The sequence below is a fragment of the Phyllobates terribilis genome, unplaced genomic scaffold, assembly GCF_046119375.1.
Source record: "Phyllobates terribilis strain yellow unplaced genomic scaffold, ASM4611937v1 Scaffold_2__4_contigs__length_985480577, whole genome shotgun sequence".
In the NCBI taxonomy this organism is placed as follows: Eukaryota; Metazoa; Chordata; class Amphibia; order Anura; family Dendrobatidae; genus Phyllobates; species Phyllobates terribilis.
In genome coordinates, this window is record NW_027362762.1 from 952,488,168 (window position 1) to 952,516,159 (window position 27,992).

A 27,992-nucleotide genomic window follows, 5' to 3' on the forward strand; every position below is an offset into this window, starting at 1 on the left:
AACACAAAAAAAAAAAAAAAAAAATATTGTATACAAAATATAAAATATTTTAAATATTTATAAACATTGGCAGAAAAAAATAGAAGTGTATGAAAATATTTTTAGCTTTTTTTTTTTCCCTCTCTTTTCCTCTGCTGCTCCCCAGTCTGTCCGCTATGGCGCGGACGTGCGAGCGGCGGTGGTGGTGGCGGCCGTGTGCCGTCAGTGGGGCTTGAGTCCGTAGCTGTTCAGGGGGTGAGAATACGCTTTCCCCAACACTATTCTGTCCCGTAGGAGCTTAAACAAGACGTAATAGTTGCAGAAGAGGATGAGCGCCATGGACAGGGTGTGGTTCCACTTCTCGGCGCGGAGCAGGGAGTACAGCTGATACATCACCAGGCTGCCCTCCAGCACCACCAGGACATTCAGTAGTCGTAATGGCCGGTGGAACAGGAACTGCCGGACAGAAAAGACAGACAAGCAGAGAAACTTTTTTTTAAACTTTGCATCATGGGTCACAAATATTAAATCAAGGCATAATTCAGACCTTAACCTGTATACAGGGAGCTCCCCCTAGTGGTGGCTGCAGACAGGATCTTATCATGTATCTCTGTATACAGGGAGCTCCCCCTAGTGGTGGCTGCAGACAGGATCTTATCATGTATCTCTGTATACAGGGAGCTCCCCCTAGTGGTGGCTGCAGACAGGATCTTATCATGTATCTCTGTATACAGGGAGCTCCCCCTAGTGGTGGCTGCAGACAGGATCTTATCATGTATCTCTGTATACAGGGAGCTCCCCCTAGTGGTGGCTGCAGACAGGATCTTATCATGTATCTCTGTATACAGGGAGCTCCCCCTAGTGGTGGCTGCAGACAGAATCTTATCATGTATCTCTGTATACAGGGAGCTCCCCCTAGTGGTGGCTGCAGACAGAATCTTATCATGTATCTCTGTATACAGGGAGCTCCCCCTAGTGGTGGCTGCAGACAGAATCTTATCATGTATCTCTGTATACAGGGAGCTCCCCCTAGTGGTGGCTGCAGACAGAATCTTATCATGTATCTCTGTATACAGGTAGCTCCCCCTAGTGGTGGCTGCAGACAGGATCTTATCATGTATCTCTGTATACAGGGAGCTCCTCCTAGTGGTGACTGCAGACAGAATCTTATCACGTATCTCTGTATACAGAGAGCTCCTCCTAGTGGTGACTGCAGACAGAATCTTATCATGTATCTCTGTATACAGGGAGCTCCCCCTAGTGGAGGCTGCAGACAGAATCTTATCATGTATCTCTGTATACAGGTAGCTCCCCCTAGTGGTGGCTGCAGACAGGATCTTATCATATATCTCTGTATACAGTGAGCTCCCCTAGTGGTGGCTGCAGACAGGATCTTATCATGTATCGCTGTATACAGGGAGCTCCCCCTAGTGGTGGCTGCAGACAGAATCTTATCATGTATCTCTGTATACAGGGAGCTCCCCCTAGTGGTGGCAGCAGACAGAATCTTATGTATCTCTGTATACAGGTAGCTCCCCCTAGTGGTGGCTGCAGACAGGATCTTATCATGTATCTCTGTATACAGGGAGCTCCCCCTAGTGGTGGCAGCAGACAGAATCTTATGTATCTCTGTATACAGGTAGCTCCCCCTAGTGGTGGCTGCAGACAGGATCTTATCATGTATCTCTGTATACAGGGAGCTCCCCCTAGTGGTGGCTGCAGACAGGATCTTATCATGTATCTCTGTATACAGGGAGCTCCCCCTAGTGGTGAGTGCAGACAGATTCTTATCATGTATCTGTATACAGGGAGCTCCCCCTACTGGTGGCTGCAGACAGAATCTTATCATGTATCTCTGTATACAGGGAGCTCCTCCTAGTGGTGACTGCAGACAGAATCTTATCACGTATCTCTGTATACAGAGAGCTCCCCCTAGTGGTGACTGCAGACAGAATCTTATCACGTATCTCTGTATACAGAGAGCTCCCCCTAGTGGTGACTGCAGACAGAATCTTATCACGTATCTCTGTATACAGAGAGCTCCCCCTAGTGGTGTCTGCAGACAGAATCTTATGTATTTCTGTATACAGGGAGCTCCCCCTAGTGGTGGCTGCAGACAGGATCTTATCATGTATCTCTGTATACAGGGAGCTCCCCCTAGTGGTGGCTGCATACAGAATCTTATGCATCTCTGTATACAGGGAGCTCCCCCTAGTGGTGGCTGCAGACAGAATCTTATCATGTATCTCTGTATACAGGGAGCTCCCCCTAGTGGTGACTGCAGACAGAATCTTATCACGTATCTCTGTATACAAAGAGCTCCCCCTAGTGGTGTCTGCAGACAGAATCTTATGTATCTCTGTATACAGGGAGCTCCCCCTAGTGGTGGCTGCAGACAGAATCTTATCATGTATCTCTGTATACAGGGAGCTCCCCCTAGTGGTGGCTGCATACAGAATCTTATGTATCTCTGTATACAGGGAGCTCCCCCTAGTGGTGGCTGCAGACAGAATCTTATCATGTATCTCTGTATACAGGGAGCTCCCCCTAGTGGTGGCTGCAGACAGGATCTTATCATGTATCTCTGTATACAGGGAGCTCCCCCTAGTGGTGGCTGCAGACAGAATCTTATCATGTATCTCTGTATACAGGGAGCTCCCCCTAGTGGTGGCTGTAGACAGAATCTTATCATGTATCTCTGTATACAGGGAGCTCCCCCTAGTGGTGGCTGCAGACAGGATCTTATCATGTATCTCTGTATACAGGGAGCTCCCCCTAGTGGTGGCTGCAGACAGGATCTTATCATGTATCTCTGTATACAGGGAGCTCCCCCTAGTGGTGGCTGCAGACAGGATCTTATCATGTATCTCTGTATACAGGGAGCTCCCCCTAGTGGTGGCTGCAGACAGAATCTTATCATGTATCTCTGTATACAGGGAGCTCCCCCTAGTGGTGGCAGCAGACAGAATCTTATGTATCTCTGTATACAGGTAGCTCCCCCTAGTGGTGGCTGCAGACAGGATCTTATCATGTATCTCTGTATACAGGGAGCTCCCCCTAGTGGTGGCAGCAGACAGAATCTTATGTATCTCTGTATACAGGTAGCTCCCCCTAGTGGTGGCTGCAGACAGGATCTTATCATGTATCTCTGTATACAGGGAGCTCCCCCTAGTGGTGGCTGCAGACAGGATCTTATCATGTATCTCTGTATACAGGGAGCTCCCCCTAGTGGTGAGTGCAGACAGATTCTTATCATGTATCTGTATACAGGGAGCTCCCCCTACTGGTGGCTGCAGACAGAATCTTATCACGTATCTCTGTATACAGAGAGCTCCCCCTAGTGGTGTCTGCAGACAGAATCTTATGTATTTCTGTATACAGGGAGCTCCCCCTAGTGGTGGCTGCAGACAGGATCTTATCATGTATCTCTGTATACAGGGAGCTCCCCCTAGTGGTGGCTGCATACAGAATCTTATGCATCTCTGTATACAGGGAGCTCCCCCTAGTGGTGGCTGCAGACAGAATCTTATCATGTATCGCTGTATACAGGGAGCTCCCCCTAGTGGTGGCTGCAGACAGGATCTTATCATGTATCTCTGTATACAGGGAGCTCCCCCTAGTGGTGACTGCAGAGAGATTCTTATCCTGTATCTCTGTATACAGGGAGCTCCCTCTAGTGGTGGCTGCAGACAGAATCTTATCATGTATCTCTGTATACAGGGAGCTCCCCCTAGTGGTGACTGCAGACAGAATCTTATCACGTATCTCTGTATACAAAGAGCTCCCCCTAGTGGTGTCTGCAGACAGAATCTTATGTATCTCTGTATACAGGGAGCTCCCCCTAGTGGTGGCTGCATACAGAATCTTATGTATCTCTGTATACAGGGAGCTCCCCCTAGTGGTGGCTGCAGACAGAATCTTATGTATCTCTGTATACAGGGAGCTCCCCCTAGTGGTGGCTGCAGACAGACAGACTGATTATCACTGGAACCAAATAAAAAATAATCCTGATGTAGACTCTATTTACTCACATAAAATCTGGCGTGTGAGATATCTGAAGGCACTGCTACATTGTACGGCCCCACAGCTTTGTATAACGTCCGGCTGTGCCGTACGAGTACGCCCTGCGGCCATACTGTGCTGTCTGACCAGCTGTGAACAGAGAGAGGAGCCATTAGACGCAGATATAACAGGAGGCACATACGACACACACACGGCGCTCCACTCACATATGTTGCGGTGCGTTGCTGTACGACCCGGGCTCTAATTTCTGCCACCGGCCGAGATGCGATGCCGACCTGTGCAGCAAGTCGCAATATCTGGGGGGCAGCAGCTGCGTGGTCAACATGACGAAGGCATTGATCCACACCATGATGAGGTGCTCACACGACCAGCGCATGTCGTAATACTGAGTGCTCTGCAACAGAAGACAACGGCTTAAAGGACAACTCCACCTCTTATACAAACTGCTTTACCTCTTAAGACGTGAAAGAGCTCAGATGTGAGACTCTTGCTGCAGCTTGGGTGGTGTTTGGAGCAATAGGAGGTAGGAATTGAGGAAGGATGTAAATATCTAAACCTACAGGAACTTACTTTTACGAAGCACAGCGGCAGAAAAGCCACGTAATAGGCACTGAATAAAGAGTTGAAGAGGACCTCCTTGATCCTGCGATTGAAGTCCGCTTTTAAGCACTCGACTTCGTTACGGATGAGGTCCGGAGACAGCGGACAGCTGTGGGAGGGGATGGTAGGGGACGAATTAAACTGCTCCCTCAAAGACTCGCGTAGGAGAGAGAGGAAGTCTTTGGGTCTGACGAGGGTGGCCACGCCATTAGCACCGTCCTCCACTAACGAGTCCTGAACGAGGTATCCGCAGTCTGTGGGCAAAGGCTGGGATCGGCTGTCTTGGTGAAAGCAGCAGAGAGGTACATAAACGCCGAACCTGGGGGGCGACAAACAAGATCATCAAATCATCAATGGACGCCAGATACATCTGTATGTAGTGAGCTCCCTCTAGTGGTGGCAGTATGCATCTGTATGTAGTGAGCGCCCCCTAGTGGTGGCTGTATAAATCTGTATGTAGTGAGCGCCCCCTAGTGGTGGCTGTATAAATCTGTATGTAGTGAGCTCCCTCTAGTGGTGACTGTATACATCTGTATGTAGTGAGCTCCCCCTAGTGTTGGCTGTATAAATCTGTATGTAATGAGCTCCCTCTAGTGGTGGCTGTATAAATCTGTATGTAGTGAGCTCCCTCTAGTGGTGGCTGTATAAATCTGTATGTAGTGAGCTCCCTCTAGTGGTGGCTGTATACATCTTCATGTAGTGAGCTCCCCCTAGTGGTGGCTGTATACATCTTCATGTAGTGAGCTCTCTCTAGTGGTGGCAGTATGCATCTGTATGTAGTGAGCGCCCCCTAGTGGTGGCTGTATAAATCTGTATGTAGTGAGCGCCCCCTAGTGGTGGCTGTATAAATCTGTATGTAGTGAGCTCCCTCTAGTGGTGACTGTATACATCTGTATGTAGTGAGCTCCCTCTAGTGGTGGCTGTATAAATCTGTATGTAGTGAGCTCCCTCTAGTGGTGGCTGTATACATCTTCATGTAGTGAGCTCCCCCTAGTGGTGGCTGTATAAATCTTTATGTAGTGAGCTCCCCCTAGTGGTGGCTGTATAAATCTGTATGCAGTGAGCTCCCTCTAGTGGTGGCTGTATAAATCTGTATGTAGTGAGCTCCCTCTAGTGGTGGCTGTATAAATCTGTATGTAGTGAGCTCCCTCTAGTGGTGGCTGTATAAATCTGTATGTAGTGAGCTCCTCCTAGTGATGGCTGTATAGATCTGTATGTAGTGAGCTCCCCCTAGTGGTGGCTGTATAAATCTATATGTAGTGAGCTCCCCCTAGTGGTGGCTGTATAAATCTGTATGTAGTGAGCTCCCCCCCTAGTGGTGGCTGTATAAATCTTTATGTAGTGAGCTCCCCCTAGTGGTGGCTGTATAAATCTGTATGTAGTGAGCTCCCTCTAGTGGTGGCTGTATACATCTGTATGTAGTGAGCTCCCTCTAGTGGTGACTGTATAAATCTTTATGTAGTGAGCTCCCCCTAGTGGTGGCTGTATAAATCTGTATGTAGTGAGCTCCCCCTAGTGGTGGCTGTATAAATCTGTATGTAGTGAGCTCCCTCTAGTGATGGCTGTATAAATCTTTATGTAGTGAGCTCTCTCTAGTGATGGCTGTATAAATCTTTATGTAGTGAGCTCCCCTTAGTGATGGCTGTATACATCTGAATGTAGTGAGCTCCCCCTAGTGATGGCTGTATAAATCTTTATGTAGTGAGCTCCCCCTAGTGGTGGCTGTATAAATCTGAATGTAGTGAGCTCTCCCTAGTGATGGCTGTATAAATCTTTATGTAGTGAGCTCCCCCTAGTGGTGGCTGTATAAATCTTTATGTAGTGAGCTCCCCTTAGTGATGGCTGTATACATCTGAATGTAGTGAGCTCCCCCTAGTGGTGGCTGTATAAATCTTTATGTAGTGAGTGCTTTATTTTAGACTCACAGAGCACAGAGGACACTTACGGGTAGCCCAGGAAGAGCAAGTTCAGAACTGAATGGTTGCGGAACAGATTGACCAGAGTCCAGCAAAAAACCCACCCGCACAGCGTGAGCAGGACCAGGCGGGCGGTGATCAGGGCGCTGTACTGTACCATGGACGCTGATCCTACCTGAGAGGCCTAAAGGAGAGATGTACAAGGCATCAGCCATTAGAAACCTCTCATACTGACTTCTTACAGAATGGTAACAAACCATTACTGTCCAATCAAAGACCTCAATAATACAAGTCCTGGGGAATGTCATACAGGTCAGTAATTTGTGGGCTTTTGATCATAAATAAAGGAAATAGCGCCACTGCTTCCCACTGGTTGTGTCTGGTACTGCAGCTCAGATAAGTTGTAGTACCACACAATACCATAGATAGTTGTGGCGTGGTTTTCGGAAGAGAGTAGCCATGTTTTTCTAACAATGGACAACCCCTTCAAATTACCCCTTTTCAGGATGGAGCGGGAAAAAGTTAATTAAGAAAGTTTCTCTTAAAATAATTTATTTTTTTTTCTGATTAATGTCCATTTCTGAGTGACGACGCTGATGATATTAAAGAAGGAGGGGAGGTGTCAAAGTTCTTGTCCTTAATATGGTAACTGCACGTCTAGCTCCTGAGAAGTTCCCCAGTAACTGATCACTGTAGCTGCAGCGCCCCTACAGGAGAAATGCAGTACTGCATGAAAGCCAAACTTTCCCAGACAAGCACCTACCTGTGAAATCAGGGCCCAGACCAGGCGCCGGGCCAACATTACTGTGATAAAAGCTGCCAGGTGATAGTCAATAAGGTGGAAATTCTGCAAGACAAAGAGTCAGCGTCATCTGTCTGGACCCCGAAGGCTCCAAATACCCAGAGACAAAGCGGCGAGACATCGGGTCAAAATAAGAGGACAATGCAATATTCTCTCAGTTGAGGTTTTGTTACAATAGCATCAGTCTAGACAACGCTCTATGACACAAACACAATAGTAGCACAAATGTGACCGCCCAGGGCGGTCGCCAGGGACTGAGGGCGGAGGCGACGGGGCGGTCGCCAGGGACTGAGGGCGGAGGCGACGGGGCGGTCGCCAGGGACTGAGGGCGGAGGCGACGGGGCGGTCGCCAGGGACTGAGGGCGGAGGCGACGGGGCGGTCGCCAGGTACTGAGGGCGGAGGCGACGGGGCGGTCGCCAGGTACTGAGGGTGGAGGCGACGGGGCGGTCGCCAGGTACTGAGGGCGGAGGCGACGGGGCGGTCGCCAGGTACTGAGGGCGGAGGCGACGGGGCGGTCGAAAGGTACTGAGGGCGGAGGCGACGGGAGGTCGCCAGGTACTGAGGGCAGAGGCGACGGGGCGGTCGCCAGGTACAGATGGCGGAGCGGTCGCCAGGTACTGATGACGGAGGAGATGGGGCGGTCGAAAGGTACTGAGGGCGGAGGAGATGGGGCGGTCGAAAGGTACTGAGGGCGGAGGAGATGGGGCGGTCGAAAGGTACTGAGGGCGGAGGCGACGGGGCGGTCGAAAGGTACTGAAGGCAAAGGCGACGGGAGGTCGCCAGGTACTGAGGGCAGAGGCGACGGGGCGGTCGCCAGGTACAGATGGCGGAGGCGACGGGGCGGTCGCCAGGTACTGATGACGGAGGAGACGGGTCGGTCGCCAGGTACTGATGACGGAGGAGATGGGGCGGTCGCCAGGTACTGATGTGACGGTCACACAACCGCTGACGTCAGCGGTCAGGTGATGGTCGCGTGACCATCACATGACTAAATGACGTTATGGAAGGTCCTTTTTAGAGCTCCGGGTGCCGCCGAAGATGCTGGACGCACCGTACAGGAGACCGGGGGCCATGTGAAGGTGAGTATAATGTTTTTTTTAATTTTTTTTTATTACTATTGATGCTGCATTTGCAGCAGCGTAACTTGGTCACACTATATATCCCGGTTGCATGGATTTATATAGTGTGACCAAGTTGTCAAGCACTTTCCAAGTGATGCTAAAATCTCTTGTCAACCCACATGCAAAATCACATGTTAAAAACGCTTCTACCTGGAAGAAAAAACGCATGTACAATCCGCATGTACAATCCGCATGTACAATCCGCATGCGTTTCTTCTGCCAGGGAGATGCAGAAACGCTCAGGAGAAATCTGGAGCATTTCTGCATCGTGGGCACTTAGCTTTACTCTGCAGCATTTTTCCCACACCTGCCTAAAACTTTTGCACAGTACAGTATATATTCACACAATGTTTCCATTCACGGACACTAAGCTGTGATCTTGACAATGATCTTCCCGTCCCCTGCCCTCACGCAGTGCGGTGGCCACCTCTCCATTCATTACCCGCCTGGGTTCTGGCAGGACGGGAGTTAAAGAGCCCTGCACATGGCAGACTTTCTGCGGAGTATCACTTTAAGCAAATTGGTCAAGTCTCTTACTCACCAAAGAAGTGCAGGAGGCCGGGTGATTGTACGGATACCACCAAACCGTCTTGTATATGTTTATGTACTGGATGAAGAGCGACACAAGAAGGTAGATGAAAAAGAGGAACTCGAAGAGAAGACTCCCGTCCAGCGGCAGGTCAGGAATACGGCAGTGACGCACCGGCTCTGGGGTGATCAAGGCAGTTATCGGAGGGGCAGAGACGCCAACGGCACTGCAATTCCTACAAGGGAGAGAGAACAAGGGTCAGGGTTATCATCAAACAGGAAGAGATAAAAAATTTACAGAAATAGTGAACGAGAGAGCAGCGGCGCAGGCGAGAGCGAAACGGAGAGCAGCGGCGCAGGCGAGAGCGAAACGGAGAGCAGCGGCGCAGGCGAGAGCGAAACGGAGAGCAGCGGCGCAGGCGAGAGCGAAACGGAGAGCAGCGGCGCAGGCGAGAGCGAAACGGAGAGCAGCGGCGCAGGCGAGAGCAAGACTGAAAGAGAGAGCAGCGAAGACGACGAAGCCGAGAGTGAGACAAAGAGAGAGCAGCGAAGACGACGAAGCCGAGAGTGAGTCTGAAAGAGAGAGCAGCCCGCAGGCGAGAGTGACCTGAGAGTGAGACTGAAAGAGAGAGCAGCGCAGACGACGAAGCCGAGAGTGAGAAAGAGAGCAGCGCAGACGACGAAGCCGAGAGTGAGACTGAAAGAGAGCAGCGAAGACGACGAAGCCGAGAGTGAGACTGAAAGAGAGCAGCGAAGACGACGAAGCCGAGAGTGAGACTGAAAGAGAGAGCAGCCCGCAGGCGAGAGTGACCTGAGAGTGAGACTGAAAGAGAGAGCAGCGCAGACGACGAAGCCGAGAGTGAGAAAGAGAGCAGCGCAGACGACGAAGCCGAGAGTGAGACTGAAAGAGAGCAGCGAAGACGATGAAGCCGAGAGTGAGACTGAAAGAGAGAGCAGCGTCGCAGGCGACGAAGCCGAGAGTGAGACTGAAAGAGAGAGCAGAGCCGCAGGCGAGAGTGAGACTGAAAGAGAGAGCAGCGCCACAGGCGAGAGTGAGACTGAAAGAGAGAGCAGCGCCGCAGGCGAGTGAGACTGAAAGAGAGAGCAGCGCAGGCAACAAACCTGAGAGTGAGACTGAAAGAGAGAGCAGCCCGCAGGCGAGAGTGACCTGAGAGTGAGACTGAAAGAGAGCAGCGCAGACGACGAAGCAGAGAGTGAGAAAGAGAGCAGCGCAGACGACGAAGCCGAGAGTGAGACTGAAAGAGAGCAGCGAAGACGACGAAGCCGAGAGTGAGACTGAAAGAGAGAGCAGCGTCGCAGGCAACGAAGCCGAGAGTGAGACTGAAAGAGAGAGCAGAGCCGCAGGCGAGAGTGAGACTGAAAGAGAGAGCAGCGCCGCAGGCGAGTGAGACTGAAAGAGAGAGCAGCGCCGCAGGCGAGAGTGAGACTGAAAGAGAGAGCAGCGCCGCAGGCGAGAGTGAGACTGAAAGAGAGAGCAGCGCCGCAGGCGAGAGTGAGACTGAAAGAGAGAGCAGCGCCGCAGGCGAGAGTGAGACTGAAAGAGCGAGCAGTGCAGACGACGAACCCGAGTGAAACAGAACAAGAGAGCAACGAAAAGGCAAGAGCGAGAACAAGCGTGCAAAAAGACTAAGTCTTGGGTGACGTGCAGGTTAAAGTGTGCCGCTTGCTACGTGGCACACCACCATTATAGCAAGCGGGTATGTGGGCAAGATTGAGGATGCGTTAAAGGTTTTTCCAATATAGGAAATCCCCAGGTCCAGCGCTGAGCCTCCATCACTACTTCTGGTGTCATTGTCTGCAGCGCTGACGTCACATTGACAGCACTGCAACCAATCAGCGAGCTCAGAGACTCGTGCCATCAATTTGGGCCGCAATGCTGTCGACATAACGTCAGCGCCGCAGACAATAACCGACAAAAAAAACCTCCTGATCTTTACTCACCCTCTCCGGGTCTGGATCGAGTTTCTACCACAGCTCCACAGGGAAGAATGAGTAAAGAACAGATTTGCATTTTTTTTTTCTTTTTTTTAAATAATAAACTGTGTCTGGTGACGGGGGTTTCCAAAACCGGAAAATAAAACTATAAAGTAGTCAGAAAAGTGCAAGCAAAAAAATACATAAAAAAGAAAAAAAAAAACAGCACCGAGTACGGTGTTTCTTTCCAGCTGTTTAACGGGCAAGAAAAGTTTAAAATATAGATTTATTTTTTTTAATATGAGAAAAACACAGATAGACACATAGAGGATACAGAAAACTAATGGTACGCGTTACTGTCATACGCAGAAAAACAACCTGTCTGTGAGTAAGGCCAAAGATCAGGAGGTAAAAAGAGGCAAGTGAAATACAATGGGAAAGAGCAAGTGAGCAACGATAAGAGCATGAAAGTGCAAAACACCGTGAGCACAAACGAGAAACAAGCGTGGAAAAACTTACAGCAAGAGAGAAGCCGGGGAGAATGAGACCAAAGAGACCACACTAAGGCTATGTGCCCACGATGCGGAAACGCTCCGGATTTTCTCCTGAGCGTTTCTGCATCTTCCTGGCAGAAAAAACACATGCGGATTGTGCATGCGGATTGTACATGCGGATTGTGCATGCGGATTGTACATACGTTTTCCTGCCAGGGACATGCGGAAATGAAGCGTTCTTCACATGCATTTCCGCATGCGGGTTGACAAGCGCTTTTTCAAGCGATTTTAGCATCACTTGGAAAGTGCTTGTCAACTTGGTCACACTATATAAATCCATGCAAACAGCATTGATTTATATAGTGTGACCATAAAAGAATGGTAAAAAAAAAAAAATATATCATACTTACCTTCTGATGGCCCCCGGTGTCCTTATTCGATGTGTCTCGGCTTGCTGGCAGCTCGCGGTGGTCTAAAAGGACCTGCTGACGTCAGTGGTTGCGTCACCCGTCACATGACTAAATGACGTCATGGCAGGTCCTTCAGTCCACCTCTTCTCCAGACCCTGGTACCATCCGCACATTGAAATGCATGGAATGCGCATCTACAGATGCAGTAATGCGGATTCCATCCATTCCAATGCAAGTCAATGGCGGCGAAAACGCCGCGCTTCCACAAAATAATTGCTGCATATTTTTCCGCAATGATAATCCGCAGCGGAAATTTTGGCAGCATGTGCACAGCACGTGCGGATTATCATTGGGGAACATGGCAGGACTTCTACCAAGCGTTTTTTAAGCGTTTCTGCAGCGGAATTGCGGCTGCGGAAAAATGCATCGTGGGCACACAGCCTAACAGTCAGAAACAAGCGTGCGGAGCGAGCAAAAAGAAAGAAGATATCGATGGAGAGCAAGCATGAGAAACAAGAAAAGAAAACAAGAGCGGTGAAACGGTGAAGGTAAAAGAGAAGGACATCAAAGCAAAGAATCGTAAACGAGCAAGAAGCGAACAAGCGCAAAAGTGAGACGATAAAAGCGTGCGGAGTGACAAAAAGCAAGGTGATATTGATGGAGAGGAGAAAGTGAGCAAGCATGCAAAAAGAGCCGTGATACACCGAGAGACAGGGAAAAGTAAAAGAGCAAGACGGCGTGGAAGGAGAAAATCGTAAACGAGCAAGAAGCGAATAAGCGCAAAAGTGAGAAGAGCTTAAAGTAAAAACAGAAAAGAACAGATGCACAAAAGGTAAGTGAGCAAGAGCAAAGGGGAACAAACGAGAGAAAGTGAGCAGAAAAGCAGCTAACAGAATGTGTAAGAGAGCGGGCGGAAAGACAAGAGGCAGCAAGTCGCGTAAAAACGGATCTAAAATCTGAAATGTTTTTTAGATGCAGCTTTTTAATAGTGGAACGATTTTGAGGCTTAGTCATTTAGGAACTGAAAACACATGTGCGCTCACACGCGCCATTTAACAAATAAAACCAGGAAACTCCCGTTAGGTATTAATGATGAATGTGATCCGCAGCGGCCAAGGCTTCGTTTTCAGTTCCTAAATGACTAAGCAACAAAATGCCTACAGATCAGACAGATGATGGACACTTAGGTTATCGCCCGATCCTGCAGCTGATGTGATGCACAATGGCGCCACCTAGTGGCACCTGGACGTCATTTGCCTCAATATAATTTTTTTCCGGAGGGTACTTTAAGGCTCTGACCTGTTTCTCAGCCCTGTGCCATTGCCACAAGTCCCACCAACCAAGGTTTGCAGTGAGGGCAAAGCGGAACGGCTCAGTTGCTGCCGGCTAGGACCCCTTCTTCCGCCGGGCATGACAAGGTACCGGTACACATCCAACAGTCAGCTCCACTCCGAGGCCTACGATGCAGCGAGCGGGAATATTCAGCTCTGTTAGAGAGAAAAAAAAAAAAGAAAATTAGATGAAGATTTATAACCCTGCGGCGAGAAGCTTATAATTGTACAGAACCATTATAAGAGGAGACTATGGAGGTGGACTATAAAGCGGAGAGGGGTGAGGTGAGCTCGTGATCAAGGGGCATTTCTGTAGACTTCCTGTCAATCATCTCACCAAAAAAATCACTACATTCTGCCGGAAACAATTGACAGCAGAAAACAATAGATGTCAATCACCTGCATAGCAAACAAAGAGGCGGGCCTTACAACCTGATCTCTGACGTCACAGGGTGAAGGGTGGCGCTCCTCCTCCTCACAGCCGGTGAGGTCACAGGGTGAAGGGTGGCGCTCCTCCTCCTCACAGCCGGTGAGGTCACAGGGTGAAGGGTGGCGCTCCTCCTCCTCACAGCCGGTGAGGTCACAGGGTGAAGGGTGGCGCTCCTCCTCCTCACAGCCGGTGAGGTCACAGGGTGAAGGGTGGCGCTCCTCCTCCTCACAGCCGGTGAGGTCACAGGGTGAAGGGTGGCGCTCCTCCTCCTCACAGCCGGTGAGGTCACAGGGTGAAGGGTGGCGCTCCTCCTCCTCACAGCCGGTGAGGTCACAGGGTGAAGGGTGGCGCTCCTCCTCCTCACAGCCGGTGAGGTCACAGGGTGAAGGGTGGCGCTCCTCCTCCTCACAGCCGGTGAGGTCACAGGGTGAAGGGTGGCGCTCCTCCTCCTCACAGCCGGTGAGGTCACAGGGTGAAGGGTGGCGCTCCTCCTCACAGCCGGTGAGGTCACAGGGTGAAGGGTGGCGCTCCTCCTCCTCACAGCCGGTGAGGTCACAGGGTGAAGGGTGGCGCTCCTCCTTACAGCCGGTGAGGACACAGGGTGAAGGGTGGCGCTCATCCTTACAGCCGGTGAGGTCAGAGGGTGAAGGGTGGCGCTCATCCTTACAGCCGGTGAGGTCACAGGGTGAAGGGTGGCGCTCATCCTTACAGCCGGTGAGGTCACAGGGGGAAGGGTGGCGCTCCTCCTCACAGCCGGTGAGGTCACAGGGGGAAGGGTGGCGCTCCTCCTCACAGCCGGTGAGGTCACAGGGGGAAGGGTGGCGCTCATCCTTACAGCCGGTGAGGTCACAGGGTGAAGGGTGGCGCTCATCCTTACAGCCGGTGAGGTCACAGGGGGAAGGGTGGCGCTCCTCCTCACAGCCGGTGAGGTCACAGGGGGAAGGGTGGCGCTCATCCTTACAGCCGGTGAGGTCACAGGGGGAAGGGTGGCGCTCATCCTTACAGCCGGTGAGGTCACAGGGGGAAGGGTGGCGCTCATCCTTACAGCCGGTGAGGTCACAGGGGGAAGGGTGGCGCTCCTCCTCACAGCCGGTGAGGTCAGAGTGAAGGGTGGCGCTCCTCCTCACAGCCGGTGAGGTCACAGGGTGAAGGGTGGCGCTCCTCCTCACAGCTGGTGAGGTCACAGGGTGAAGGGTGGCGCTCCTCCTCACAGCTGGTGAGGTCACAGGGTGAAGGGTGGCGCTCCTCCTCACAGCTGGTGAGGTCACAGGGTGAAGGGTGGAGCTCATCCTTACAGCTGGTGAGGTCACAGCGTGAAGGGTGGCGCTCCTCCTTACAGCTGGTGAGGTCACAGAGTGAAGGGTGGCGCTCCTCCTTACAGCTGGTGAAGTCACAGGGTGAAGGGTGGCGCTCCTCCTTACAGCTGGTGAGGTCACAGGGTGAAGGGTGGCGCTCATCCTCACAGCTGGTGAGGTCACAGGGTGAAGGGTGGCGCTCCTCCTCACAGCTGGTGAGGTCACAGGGTGAAGGGTGGCGCTCCTCCTCACAGCTGGTGAGGTCACAGGGTGAAGGGTGGCGCTCCTCCTCACAGCTGGTGAGGTCACAGGGTGAAGGGTGGCGCTCCTCCTCACAGCTGGTGAGGTCACAGGGTGAAGGGTGGCGCTCCTCCTTACAGCTGGTGAGGTCACAGGGTGAAGGGTGGCGCTCATCCTTACAGCTGGTGAGGTCACAGCGTGAAGGGTGGCGCTCCTCCTTACAGCTGGTGAGGTCACAGGGTGAAGGGTGGCGCTCCTCCTCACAGCTGGTGCGCTCACAGAGTGAAGGGTGGCGCTCCTCCTTACAGCTGGTGAGGTCACAGGGTGAAGGGTGGCGCTCCTCCTTTCAGCTGGTGAGGTCACAGGGTGAAGGGTGGCGCTCATCCTTACAGCTGGTGAGGTCACAGGGTGAAGGGTGGCGCTCATCCTTACAGCTGGTGAGGTCACAGGGTGAAGGGTGGCGCTCCTCCTCACAGCTGGTGAGGTCACAGGGTGAAGGGTGGAGCTCCTCCTCACAGCTGGTGAGGTCACAGGGTGAAGGGTGGCGCTCCTCCTCACAGCTGGTGGTCACAGGGTGAAGGGTGGCGCTCCTCCTCACAGCTGGTGGTCACAGGGTGAAGGGTGGCGCTCCTCCTTACAGCCGGTGAGGTCACAGGGTGAAGGGTGGCGCTCCTCCTCACAGCTGGTGATGTTAGTGCACATGTCATGTTCTCTCCCTGTCCGTCCCTCCCCCCGTTCTCTCTTCTAGCAGGAAAGAGATTCTTTACTTCCACTGGAACATGACGTGTAGTGACATCACCAGCAGCACCGTCGAGCTGCACCCTTCACCCTGTGACGTCACAAGATATATCTTGTGACACTGCCAGCTGTGCCGAGCTGAGCTTCACCTTTCACCCCGTGACATCACTAGCCCTGTCTAAAGAGCTCCATCCCTTCCATCATGGCTGCACCTACATAATTCCACCTATTAGTTCTGCTCTGTCCGCGCAACTGTATGTCTGGGCCGGGGGTGTTAATAGCGTGGGAAAATGTGAAATAATGCCTTTTCAAAGCGCCTCCCCCCCCTTTTTTTTGGGGGGGGGGGGGGACACGCAGTCATGTTTTATTCAATTCTGGGATACTCCCTTTATCTTTCTACAAATTATAAAGGTGGCATTAAATTTCGCAGCAAGATGTAAAGCGAGACGTTCTCTGTTCAGTTTGCAGTGTCCTTGTTTAGCCACTAGAGGACAGCACAGGCAAAACTGGCTTCTATACTTGGCACAAAGACATCATATTTTATTAGCGCTTCTCAGAGAAGTATGGACGCTTTACTTTCCATGACAGCGGAGAACGCTCATAGTGCGAAAGTAGAAGGAAGAAAAGCTGGAACCAGACCAAGGAGGCGTCTCCGCCATCCTCAACTGAGCTCAAGAACTTTAGGTCTTCAGCACGCCATCGTGTAGGTATCGAATGGCCAATCGGCCACAATGATGGGTGAAACGGTTGGAAAAAAAGAGACAGGAGCTCAAATAGATGGGAGAAAATCTGAGATTCCCAGGACAGAAAGCACCAGCTCACAAGGAAGCAGTTAGCGGACACCCGGTCACCAGAAAAGTGAATTTCCAAAAATGTCTATGTTTGGGGTGAACAATAAAAATGTCTGTTCTAAATTCTGTGTTTTTCCTTATTTTTTCCTGATGTTCCAGGGAGTTGTCAATATCTAAGTAGTGGACGACCCATTCAATTTTCATGCAGTTACGGCTCAGGTTTTCAGTAATATTGACATTTAACAGGTTGAGAAGTTTAGCTACTTTCTCGCTGATCATACAGATAACAGTTTTAACAGTTAGCTACTTCCTCTTCCACTGTGTTCACCTATGAATTACTTGACCCAGTTATAGGTTACTTGTCTTAACTTTCCTACTGCTGTCTCAAGCTTCCATCTATAGTAAATCTATATTAGGATATACATAGGTGGAGAAGTTAGCTACATCCTGATTATTTGTTTAAACAGATTGAAATTACATAAATCTAGGTAGAAGTTAGCCACCTTCCTTTCTGATGTCTTCATTTTACTGAATTCATGCCTCAGTTTTGATATACAGGTAGGTGGAGAAGTTAGCTACTTCTCTCTTACTTTGCCACCAATGCCCTGCACGTGTCAGGGATAAATTCCTTTTCATTTCTTGAAACGCTGTATAAGACCTCCAGCAGTGTTGATGTGTATTTAGGTAAACACTGGCAGCCCGAGCTCTGAAACAAATACGTTTCGGAAGCTAGAAAAGTGTGCTGTACATAATAAAACCTAACTCATATTACCCAGGTCTATTTACTTTCAGCCTTTTTACACGATAAACAACAAAGTTGTCATAATTACTAAATCAGTAAATGGCGTTACGGAAGTGTTTATTGGCTCTGGCTTTTATAAAAGCAACGGCAAATAGGTGCAGTGTATAATATACAAAGAACCCTGGCTTCACACGAATGAAAAAAATTTGTATATGTGTTTTATGCTAAAGAATTAATTCGGACGCTTTGATTTCTAGCACATGCAGTATCGTACGATGGAAATCCCTTAATATAACTTCATATTTCTGGAACCACTTCCAATTTAAAAAAAATAAAAAAAATTACATTTCTGGATTCCCCGCATTTAGTATTTCATAAGCAGGTTGATTGTGTTGTAGCATTAAGTTTTCAGTTACCATATATACTGTAGTATAAGCCGAGGCGCCTGATTTTACCACAAAAAACTGGGAAAAAATATTGACTCGAGTATAAGCCAAGGGTGGGAAATGCAGCAGCTAATGGAAAATTTCCCCATCCTGCCGTGCGTGGCCCCCCTCATGCCCAAACCCAGCCGTGCGTGGCCCCCCTCATGCCCAAACCCTGCCGTGCGCGGCTCCCCTCATGCCCAAACCCTGCCGTGCGCGGCTCCCCTCATCCCCAAACCCTGCCGTGCGCGGCTCCCCTCATCCCCAAACCCTGCCGTGCGCGGCTCCCCTCATCCCCAAACCCTGCCGTGCGCGGCTCCCCTCATCCCCAAACCCTGCCGTGCGCGGCTCCCCTCATCCCCAAACCCTGCCGTGCGCGGCTCCCCTCATCCCCAAACCCTGCCGTGCGCGGCTCCCCTCATCCCCAAACCCTGCCGTGCGTGGCTCCCCTCATCCCCAAACCCTGCCGTGCGTGGCTCCCCTCATCCCCAAACCCTGCCGTGCGTGGCTCCCCTCATCTCCAAATCCTGCCGTGCGTGGCTCCCCTCATCCCCAAATCCTGCCGTGCATGCTCCCCATCCTGGTAAGAATGGCCCCCATCCTTGTAAGCATGTCATCCCTCATCCCCAATCCTAGTATGTATGGCCTCCTCATCCCCCTATCCTGGTATACATGCCACCCTCCCCATCACTTTACACATGAAAAAAAAAAAACTAAAAAAAAAACCACTTATACTCACCTTCCTTCCTCCCTCACCTCTGCTCCAGTGCTGCATCCTGTTCTGCCAGCAGCTCATGTCAGCATCTGAGCAGAGCATGACGTCACAGCCTTGCACCCTCAGAAGCTGAGGTGAGGTGGAGGAATATTCACTCCTCTCCACGCCGGGACTATGGGCGTGGAGAGGAGTGAATATGCATTTTCTTTAATAGCGGGCACTATCAATCGCAGCCGCGGCTTAGCGCTCCTCTGTGCCTGCTACTAACGAGAATGAATATTCACTCTTCTCCACTCCCATTGACATGGAGAAGAGTGAATATTCATTTACCTGTAGCAGCAGGCACACGAGGTAGCTGCAGCAGCGGTTACTGCCTGTGCAACGCTCCTCTGCTGCAGCAACCCCCCCCACCACCACTATCCACCAGTGGGGTCATCTGAAGGCAATTTCTATGCTGTGAAGATACGAGATGTGCAGCATCTGAAACAACGGATACTGGAAGCCTGTGCTGGCATTTCTTCTGCGGTGTTGCTATCAGTGGGTCAAGAGTGGGAGAAGAGGGTTGCATCGACAATCCAACACAATGGGCAGCACTTTGAACACATTCTATAAGTGGTCATAAACTTGCAAAAAACTCATACATATACACAGACACACAGGTGGAGAAGTTAGCTGCTTCCCTCCTGACTTATTTTACAGATTCTATCAAGCAGATCTCTGCACAGTGAGATGAATTGGAGGGAGGAGTGATCCCTGACTGACTGCTGGGGGGAGGGGAAGGGCATGAACGATATTCAGGGTAACAAAAGGAGATCCCTATGAGAGCTATCATGGTGGACAATCACAGCCATCACACTGTTACGTCCTGTCCCAAATATTAAGTACCTACCTCTATGATATACTTACGTCCTAATAGTCCACACGAGACAGGCCCTTTCAACTACATGTTTTTATTAGTTGTCGATTGGAAAGCAAGCTATTGCTCTCTGTTATCGACCATTTCAAATTGGGAAAGGCTAAAAAGTTTTTTTCAGAAGGAAAGAGTTATAGAAAACTCCCTGTCACTGAAGATAATAACTTTGTGTCATCTCTCCAGTGCTGAGAACCTTCAGAGACATTTACTGAGATAAATAGAAAGTGTGACTCATAGCAGACACTGCAGGATAAGCTGGAGACTAAAGGGTTAGTGTCTCTTTAAGATGGAGGAAGGCTGATAATATGTAGATAGTTTTGAAATCTATTAGTAAAGCTGGACCCCACAATGCTGGGAGTTGTAGTTTCAAAATCTGGAGAGACACACAGAGGGCAGATTCCTGTATAGGCACCAAAAACAACATGCTGTATGTAACCATTCTATAAAGCAGCAAATATCACATAATGTACAGTTAGGTCCATATATATTTGGACAGAGACAACATTTTTCTAATTTTGGTTCTAGACGTTACCACAATGAATTTTAAACAAAACAATTCAGATGCAGTTGAAGTTCAGACTTTCAGCTTTCATTTGAGGGTATCCACATTAAAATTGGATGAAGGGTTTAGGAGTTTCAGCTCCTTAACATGTGCCACCCTTGTTTTCAAAAGGACCAAAAGTAATTGGACAGATTAAATAATTGTAAATAAAATGTTCATTTCTAGTACTTAGTTGAAAACCCTTTGTTGGCAATGACTGCCTGAAGTCTTGAACTCATGGACATCACCAGACGCTGTGTTTCCTCCTTTTTGATGCTCTGCCCGGCCTTCACTGCGGTAGTTTTCAGTTGCTGTTTGTTTGTGGGCCTTTCTGTCTGAAGTTTAGTCTTTAACAAGTGAAATGCATGCTCAATTGGGTTGAGATCAGGTGACTGACTTGGCCATTCATGAATATTCCACTTCTTTGCTTTAATAAACTCCTGGGTTGCTTTGGCTTTATGTTTTGGGTCATTGTCCATCTGTAGTATGAAACGACGACCAATCAGTTTGGCTGCATTTGGCTGGATCTGAGCACACAGTATGGCTCTGAATACATCAGAATTCATTCGGCTGCTTCTGTCCTGTGTCACATCATCAATAAACACTAGTGACCCAGTGCCACTGGCAGCCATGCATGCCCAAGCCATCACACTGCCTCCGCCGTGTTTTACAGATGATGTGCAATGCTTTGGATCATGAGCTATACCACGCCTTTGCCATACTTTTCTCTTTCCATCATTCTGGTAGAGGTTGATCTTGGTTTCATCTGTCCAAAGAATGTTCTTCCAGAACTGTGCTGGATTTTTTAGATGTTTTTTTAGCAAAGTCCAGTCGAGCCTTTTTATTCTTGATGCTTATGAGTGGCTGGCACCGTGCAGTGAACCCTCTGTAGTTACTCTCATGCAGTCTTCTCTTTATGGTAGATTTGGATATTGATACGCCTACCTCCTGGAGAGTGTTGTCCACTTGGTTGGCTGTTGTGAAGGGGTTTCTCTTCACCATGGAGATTATTCTGCGATCATCCACCACTGTTGTCTTCCGTGGGCGCCCAGGTCTTTTTGCATTGATGAGTTCACCAGTGCTTTCTTTCTTTCTCAGGATGTACCAAACTGTAGATTTTGCCACTCCTAATATTGTAGCAATTTCTCGGATGGGTTTTTTCTGTTTCTGCAGCTTAAGGATGGCTTGTTTCACCTCCATGGAGAGCTCCTTTGACAGCATGTTTTCTTCACAGCAAAACCTTCCAAATGCAAGCACCACACCTCAAATCAACTCCAGGCCTTTTATCTGCTTAATTGAGAATGACATAACGAAGGGATTGCCCACACCTGTCCATGAAATAGCCTTGGAGTCAATTGTCCAATTACTTTTGGTCCCTTTAAAAACAGGGTGGCACATGTTAAGGAGCTGAAACTCCTAAACCCTTCATCCAATTTTAATGTGGATACCCTCAAATGAAAGCTGAAAGTCTGAACTTCAACTGCATCTGAATTGTTTTGTTTAAAATTCATTGTGGTAATGTCTAGAACCAAAATTAGAAAAATGTCTCTGTCCAAATATATATGGACCTAACTGTATGTATACAGTGACTGCACCAGCAGAATAGTGAGTGCAGCTCTGGAGTATAATACAGGATGTAACTCAGGATCAGTAATGTATGTACACAGTGACTGCACCAGCAGAATAGTGAGTGCAGCTCTGGAGTATAATACAGGAGGTAACTCAGGATCAGTAATGTATGTACACAGTGACTGCAGCAGCAGCAGAATAGTGAGTGCTGCTCTGGAGTATAATACAGATTGTAGCTTAGGATCAGTACAGGATATGTAATGTACAGTACAGACCAAAAGTTTGGACACACCTCATTTAAAGATTTTTCTGTATTTTCATGACTATGAAAATTGTACATTCACACTGAAGGCATCAAAACTATGAATTAACACATGTGGAATTATATACTTAACAAAAAAGTGTGAAACAACTGAAAATATGTCTTATATTCTAGGTTCTTCAAAGTAGCCACCTTTTGCTTTGATGACGGCTTTGCACACTCTTTGCATTCTTTTGATGAGCTTCAAGAGGTAGTCACCGGAAATGGTCTTCCAACAATCTTGAAGGAGTTCCAAGAAATGCTTAGCACTTGTTGGCCCTTTTGCCTTCACTCTGCGGTCCAGCTCACCCCAAACCATCTCGATTGGGTTCAGGTCTGGTGACTGTGGAGGCCAGGTCATCTGGCGTAGCACCCCATCACCCTCCTTCTTGGTCTAATAGCCCTTACACAGCCTGGAGGTGTGTTTGGGGTCATTGTCCTGTTGAAAAATAAATGATGGTCCAACTAAACGCAAACCGGATGGAATAGCATGCTGCTGCAAGATGCTGTGGTAGCCATGCTGGTTCAGTATGCCTTCAATTTTGAATAAATCCCCAACAGTGTCACCAGCAAAGCACCCCCACACCATCACACCTCCTCCTCCATGCTTCACGGTGGGAACCAGGCATGTAGAGTCCATCCGTTCACCTTTTCTGCGTCGCACAAAGACACGGTGGTTGGAACCAAAGATCTCAAATTTGGACTCATCAGACCAAAGCACAGATTTCCACTGGTCTAATGTCCATTCCTTGTGTTCTTTAGCCCAAACAAGTCTCTTCTGCTTGTTCCTGTCCTTAGCAGTGGTTTCCTAGCAGCTATTTTACCATGAAGGCCTGCGGCACAAAGTCTCCTCTTAACAGTTGTTGTAGAGATGTGTCTGCTGCTAGAACTCTGTGTGGCATTGACCTGGTCTCTAATCTGAGCTGCTGTTAACCTGCGATTTCTGAGGCTGGTGACTCGGATAAACTTATCCTCAGAAGCAGAGGTGACTCTTGGTCTTCCTTTCCTGGGGCGGTCCTCATGTGAGCCAGTTTCTTTGTAGCGCTTGATGGTTTTTGCAACTGCACTTGGGGACACTTTCAAAGTTTGCCCAATTTTTCGGACTGACTGACCTTCATTTCTTAAAGCAATGATGGCCACTCGTTTTTCTTTACTTAGCTGCTTTTTTCTTGCCATAATACAAATTCTAACAGTCTATTCAGTAGGACTATCAGCTGTGTATCCACCTGACTTCTGCACAACACAACTGATGGTCCCAACCCCATTTATAAGGCAAGAAATCCCACTTATTAAACCTGACAGGGCACACCTGTGAAGTGAAGACCATTTCCGGTGACTACCTCTTGAAGCTCATCAAGAGAATGCCAAGAGTGTGCAAAGCAGTCATCAAAGCAAAAGGTGGCTACTTTGAAGAACCTAGAATATAAGACATATTTTCAGTTGTTTCACACTTTTTTGTTAAGTATATAGTTCCACATGTGTTAATTCATAGTTTTGATGCCTTCAGTGTGAATGTACAATTTTCATAGTCATGAAAATACAGAAAAATCTTTAAATGAGAAGGAGTGTCCAAACTTTTGGTCTGTACTGTATGTACACAGTGACTGCACCAGCAGAATAGTGAGTGCAGCTCTGGAGTATAATACAGGATGTAACTCAGGATCAGTAATGTAATGTATGTACACAGTGACTGCACCAGCAGAATAGTGAGTGCAGCTCTGGAGTATAATACAGGATGTAACTCAGGATCAGTAATGTAATGTATGTACACAGTGACTGCACCAGCAGAATAGTGAGTGCAGCTCTGGAGTATAATACAGGATGTAACTCAGGATCAGTAATGTAATGTATGTACACAGTGACTGCACCAGCAGAATAGTGAGTGCAGCTCTGGAGTATAATAAAGGATGTAACTCAGAATCAGTAATGTAATGTATGTACACAGTGACTGCGCCTGCAGAATAGTGAGTGCAGCTCTGGAGTATAATACAGGAGGCAACTCAGGATCAGTAATGTAATGTATGTACACAGTGACTGCACCAGCAGAATAGTGAGTGCAGCTCTGGAGTATAATACAGGATGTAACTCAGGATCAGTAATGTAATGTATGTACTCAGTGACTGCACCAGCAGAATAGTGAGTGCAGCTCTGGAGTATAATACAGGATGTAACTCAGAATCAGTAATGTAATGTATGTACACAGTGACTGCGCCTGCAGAATAGTGAGTGCAGCTCTGGAGTATAATACAGATTGTAGTTTAGGATCAGTACAGGTAAGCACAGTAAATATTCCAGCCAATCAGGTCCAATCTTAAAGACAAATTACATATCTGCTTGGGCTGATTATGTGCTAATGGCTGAGCAGGAAAGAACCTGCACTGCGAACCACAGTCGGTGCCGTGTAGAAGTGATATCTGGAAAACAGAACTGACATTATGCTATTAACCATTCAGGGCACAAGTAATCAGGTATCACCTCTCCGATCTCCAGCTCCGGCAGTGAGTAGAGTATAGCCACCATGTAACAATATGGAGAGTTTGTGGACGTCTGGTATCCTGTGACTAATTGTAGATTATTTATGAAGTGAACGCTCCGGTCGCTGAGGTCATAATCCTTCATAAATGGATAATTCCCCTTTAAGTGGTGAGAAGAGATAAATACATGAGGTCACAAGTGACTCCCAAAGCAAATATCCATTGTGTGTGAATAAGAGGAGTATTGTGTGATGACGGGCTCAGGACCAGAATGGGGGACACCGAGAAGTCCTCAACCTGGCCCCGTATTAATGGGGTCAACAGCTGCCCCCAAAATACCAAGCATATACGAGAAAAGGAAATGCTCTGCGTCCTGAAGTTAAAGGGAACATCCAGAATTTAATTTCATTTTTTTCTGACCGCAAAATATACGCTTTAAAAAAGAAAAAAAAATCCAATACTCATTCTATAGATCCCCCGCCGCTCCAGCTCCGCTGATCTTGCAGTGGTGACATTCTTACATCCACGTGACCACTGCAGCCAATCACAGACCTCAGCAATGATGCTGGCTGTGTGGGGGCCTGTTTTTTTTTTTCTATGCATGGCCAAGCTGATATTTTTTATCAGTGCTATTTCGAGATAAAAAAAAAGTAAAGTATCTATCGCATTTTTTTTGGAGACCAGTGCCCCCCAAAAATAATAAAAACACAATTTTGTAGTTTCTTTTTTTATATTTTTCGTACTATGGACTTTTACAGAAGGGACTTTTTTTTTTCCTATTTTTAAAAACATTAATTTTCAAGTCCCAATTTGATCACTTGGCCTATATACGGCAATACTATGGTAAGCGCCATTTACAGGCTCAATGGTCGGACCCCCGGCGGTCTGATACTTATCACCTTTCCTGTGGACATGTTTCAATCATGGGATAACCCCTTTAAGGGGCTAGCAATTTTTTTTTTCTATTTCAACACATTCCTTGCATTCATTAAAAAAAAAAAATTAAACCCTGGATCACTCTTTAATTAATACAATTCTTGCAGCCTGTAGTCACCACTAGGGGGAGCTCTCTGCACACAGCTGCCCTCAGCCCAGCAAGATTTGAAGTCATAACGATAATTAGCATGAAAAAAAAAATTGTTGCAACTTGGAAACCATCAGCAAGCAGGCTGACGGATCTTATAATGGTTTGTCTAGGCAGCTGGTAGGGTATTATAATGGGCGGCCATACTTTTGCGATATGATCCCTGGAAATCTCTGCATCTTAGTGATAATTACAGCTCGTTTGCCCGGATAATCACGTTGTCAGATCGTAGATATCCATCCAACTATCGAGGAGCTTCCAGCGTGAGATCGGTTCCCAGAATATGACTATTTGGAAGCATCAGCTCTGTTCATCCAGTGCATCCTGATTCATGAATAGAATGCAAGAACGGCAGTGAAGACCGAAATTCAAGAAAAGTGGAAAAGTTTAATTATTTTCTAGGGAATTGCCTTTTAAACAACGTAAAGTGTTAGTTTTCTGAATGATTCGCAGGGTGATAAAAGGAGAACACAGAGGGCGACGGACGGATGTTTGCCCGGTTTATATAACTGCAGGGGCGGCATGGGTTCAGGGTTTATTTACCTGGTGCGCAGGGCACCATGCCACATTTCATACAAGTAGGGGAAGCAGGGGCGCAGGAATCACAGAAATCACAAATTCTTTCATGGCAGATAACCCCTTTCCCACCGCAGCCAATTTTTAACTTTTGGCTTCAAATCTGATTATTTTAAGATTTCTGCTTGCTGTCAGTGAATGGAAGGCTCAGAGAAGATCTTCTAGGAGCAGACTGGACACAACAGATGGAAAAATACAGAAGGAGAAAGTTCTAAGTTCTAGTCACCACCGGAGCAGAAATCACAATTCAGCTCAGAACGCGATCTACTCCAAAAGCGGCTGTGAATAGTTTGGATGGGATGTCCCAGACGCCACAATGATCTAAAAATGAATTAACATGACAAAGATGAATGAGAAGTAAAAAAATGCTGTCAGGACTACAACTCCCAGCATGTCCACACAGGCCGCAGGAGGTGTGATCATTCATTTTATTGCTCGGCCGTGTGCAGACGTGTACGTGTATGAACTACAACTCCCAGCATGTCCATACAGGCCGCAGGAGGTGTGATCATGCATTTTATTGCTCTGTCATGTGCAGACGTGCATTTGCGTGAACTACGACTCCCAACATGTTCAATCTGCGGCTTCAACAGCATCCTGGGATCTCAGATGCCACCTAATATTGACAAACTACAACTCCCAGCATGCCCTGACAGTTTGCAGCAGATGTTATATCATGATCATGGCATATACACGTGTTTTGCAACCCAAACCATAGTAGGACTACAACTCCCAGCAGGTTCAGTTTGCAGCTTCCAGTGATCTCAAGATACAACTTGTTGAGAAACTACAACTCCAAGCAAGCCCTGACAGCTTGCAGCAGATGCTACATGATAATGGCATGCACATACACATGTGTTCTGCAAACCAACCATAGTAGGACTACAACTTCCAGCATGTCCTTACAGTCTGCAGCCAGGACATACAGTAGCTCCAGCGGTTGGGAAACTGTAACTTCCATTGTGCCCTGAGTAAAGGTGATTGAATAGTGATCTGCAGTCTGCCCGCTGCAAAACTACAACTCCCAGCATGCCTGGCGGATGACACTGTGTATATAGCAGGGCTACTGTGTGTATATACAGGGGTATACAGAAGTAATCTGCAACCTGACTGCACAGCTGCTGTGAAACTACAACTAAAACTCCCAGCATGCCCGGCGGATGACACTGTGTATATAGCGGGGATACTGTGTGCATATACAGGGGTATACAGAAGTAATCTGCAACCTGACTGCACAGCTTCTGTGAAACTACAACTCCCAGCATGCCCAGCAGATGACACTGTGTATATAGCGGGGATACTGTGTGTATATACAGGGGTATACAGAAGTAATCTGCAACCTGTGACTGCTCAGCTTCTGTGAAACTACATGTCCCAGCATGCCCGGCGGATGACACTGTGTATATAGCGGGGATACTGTGTGCATATACAGGGGTATACAGAAGTAATCTGCAACCTGACTGCACAGCTTCTGTGAAACTACATGTCCCAGCATGCCCGGCGGATGACACTGTGTATATAGCGGGGATACTGTGTGTATATACAGGGGTATACAGAAGTAATCTGCAACCTGTGACTGCTCAGCTTCTGTGAAACTACATGTCCCAGCATGCCCTGGCAGATGAAGGCTGTCAGTGCATGCTGGGAGTTGTAGTTCCCCACCAGCTGGACAGAAGCATGTGCAGCAGGATGAGTGCACAGTTGCAGTATTCTGTGGTGACACATTGCAGCAGAGGTGCGGGCTGGTACTCACACATGTAAGGGCAGCAGCAGTAGCTCAGTCATCGGTCGGGGCTGGTCTCTGGCACGGGGCTGCCTGCCGCATAGTGAGCCCATGCAGGGTGCACGTCCTGGGGGAGGGTTGCGGGGGAGCGGGACACCCCTCTTCCTGCAGCCGCTGCCTCCCCAGCTCTCTTCTTCCCTTTACTCTCCGCAGCTGCCCAGGAGAGACGTGGCAGAGCGAATCGATGGCGTCATCACCGAGCGACGCTTGGCGCATGCTCAGTGAGTAGGAGAGG

The 27,992-nt window shown here is 48.5% G+C and overlaps 1 protein-coding gene across 1 annotated transcript; it reads right to left on the bottom strand.

Annotated features, from left to right (window-relative positions):
• On the bottom strand, nucleotides 1–27,984 carry TMEM39A (transmembrane protein 39A). Its single transcript, XM_073668570.1, has 9 exons — nucleotides 27,728–27,984; nucleotides 13,109–13,296; nucleotides 8,984–9,206; nucleotides 7,282–7,365; nucleotides 6,548–6,702; nucleotides 4,573–4,921; nucleotides 4,209–4,396; nucleotides 4,011–4,131; nucleotides 1–435 (listed from the first exon to the last, which is right to left on the bottom strand). The coding sequence occupies exons 2-9, from the start codon at nucleotides 13,219–13,221 to the stop codon at nucleotides 202–204; spliced, it is 1,467 nt and encodes a 488-aa protein (XP_073524671.1). The 5' UTR covers nucleotides 13,222–13,296; nucleotides 27,728–27,984; the 3' UTR covers nucleotides 1–201.
• Nucleotides 27,985–27,992: the final 8 nt, after the last annotated feature.

Bases quoted from the DNA above. Each gene is read 5' to 3' on its own strand.
- TMEM39A (XM_073668570.1), bottom strand. From the start codon at position 13,221: ATGCCCGGCGGAAGAAGGGGTCCTAGCCGGCAGCAACTGAGCCGTTCC. The intron at 4,922-6,547 runs GTAAGTGTCCTC...GTCGCCCCCCAG, and splicing joins TTGCTCTTCCTGGGCTACCC to GTTCGGCGTTTATGTACCTC. The intron at 4,397-4,572 runs GTAAGTTCCTGT...CTTCTGTTGCAG, and splicing joins TGCCGCTGTGCTTCGTAAAA to AGCACTCAGTATTACGACAT.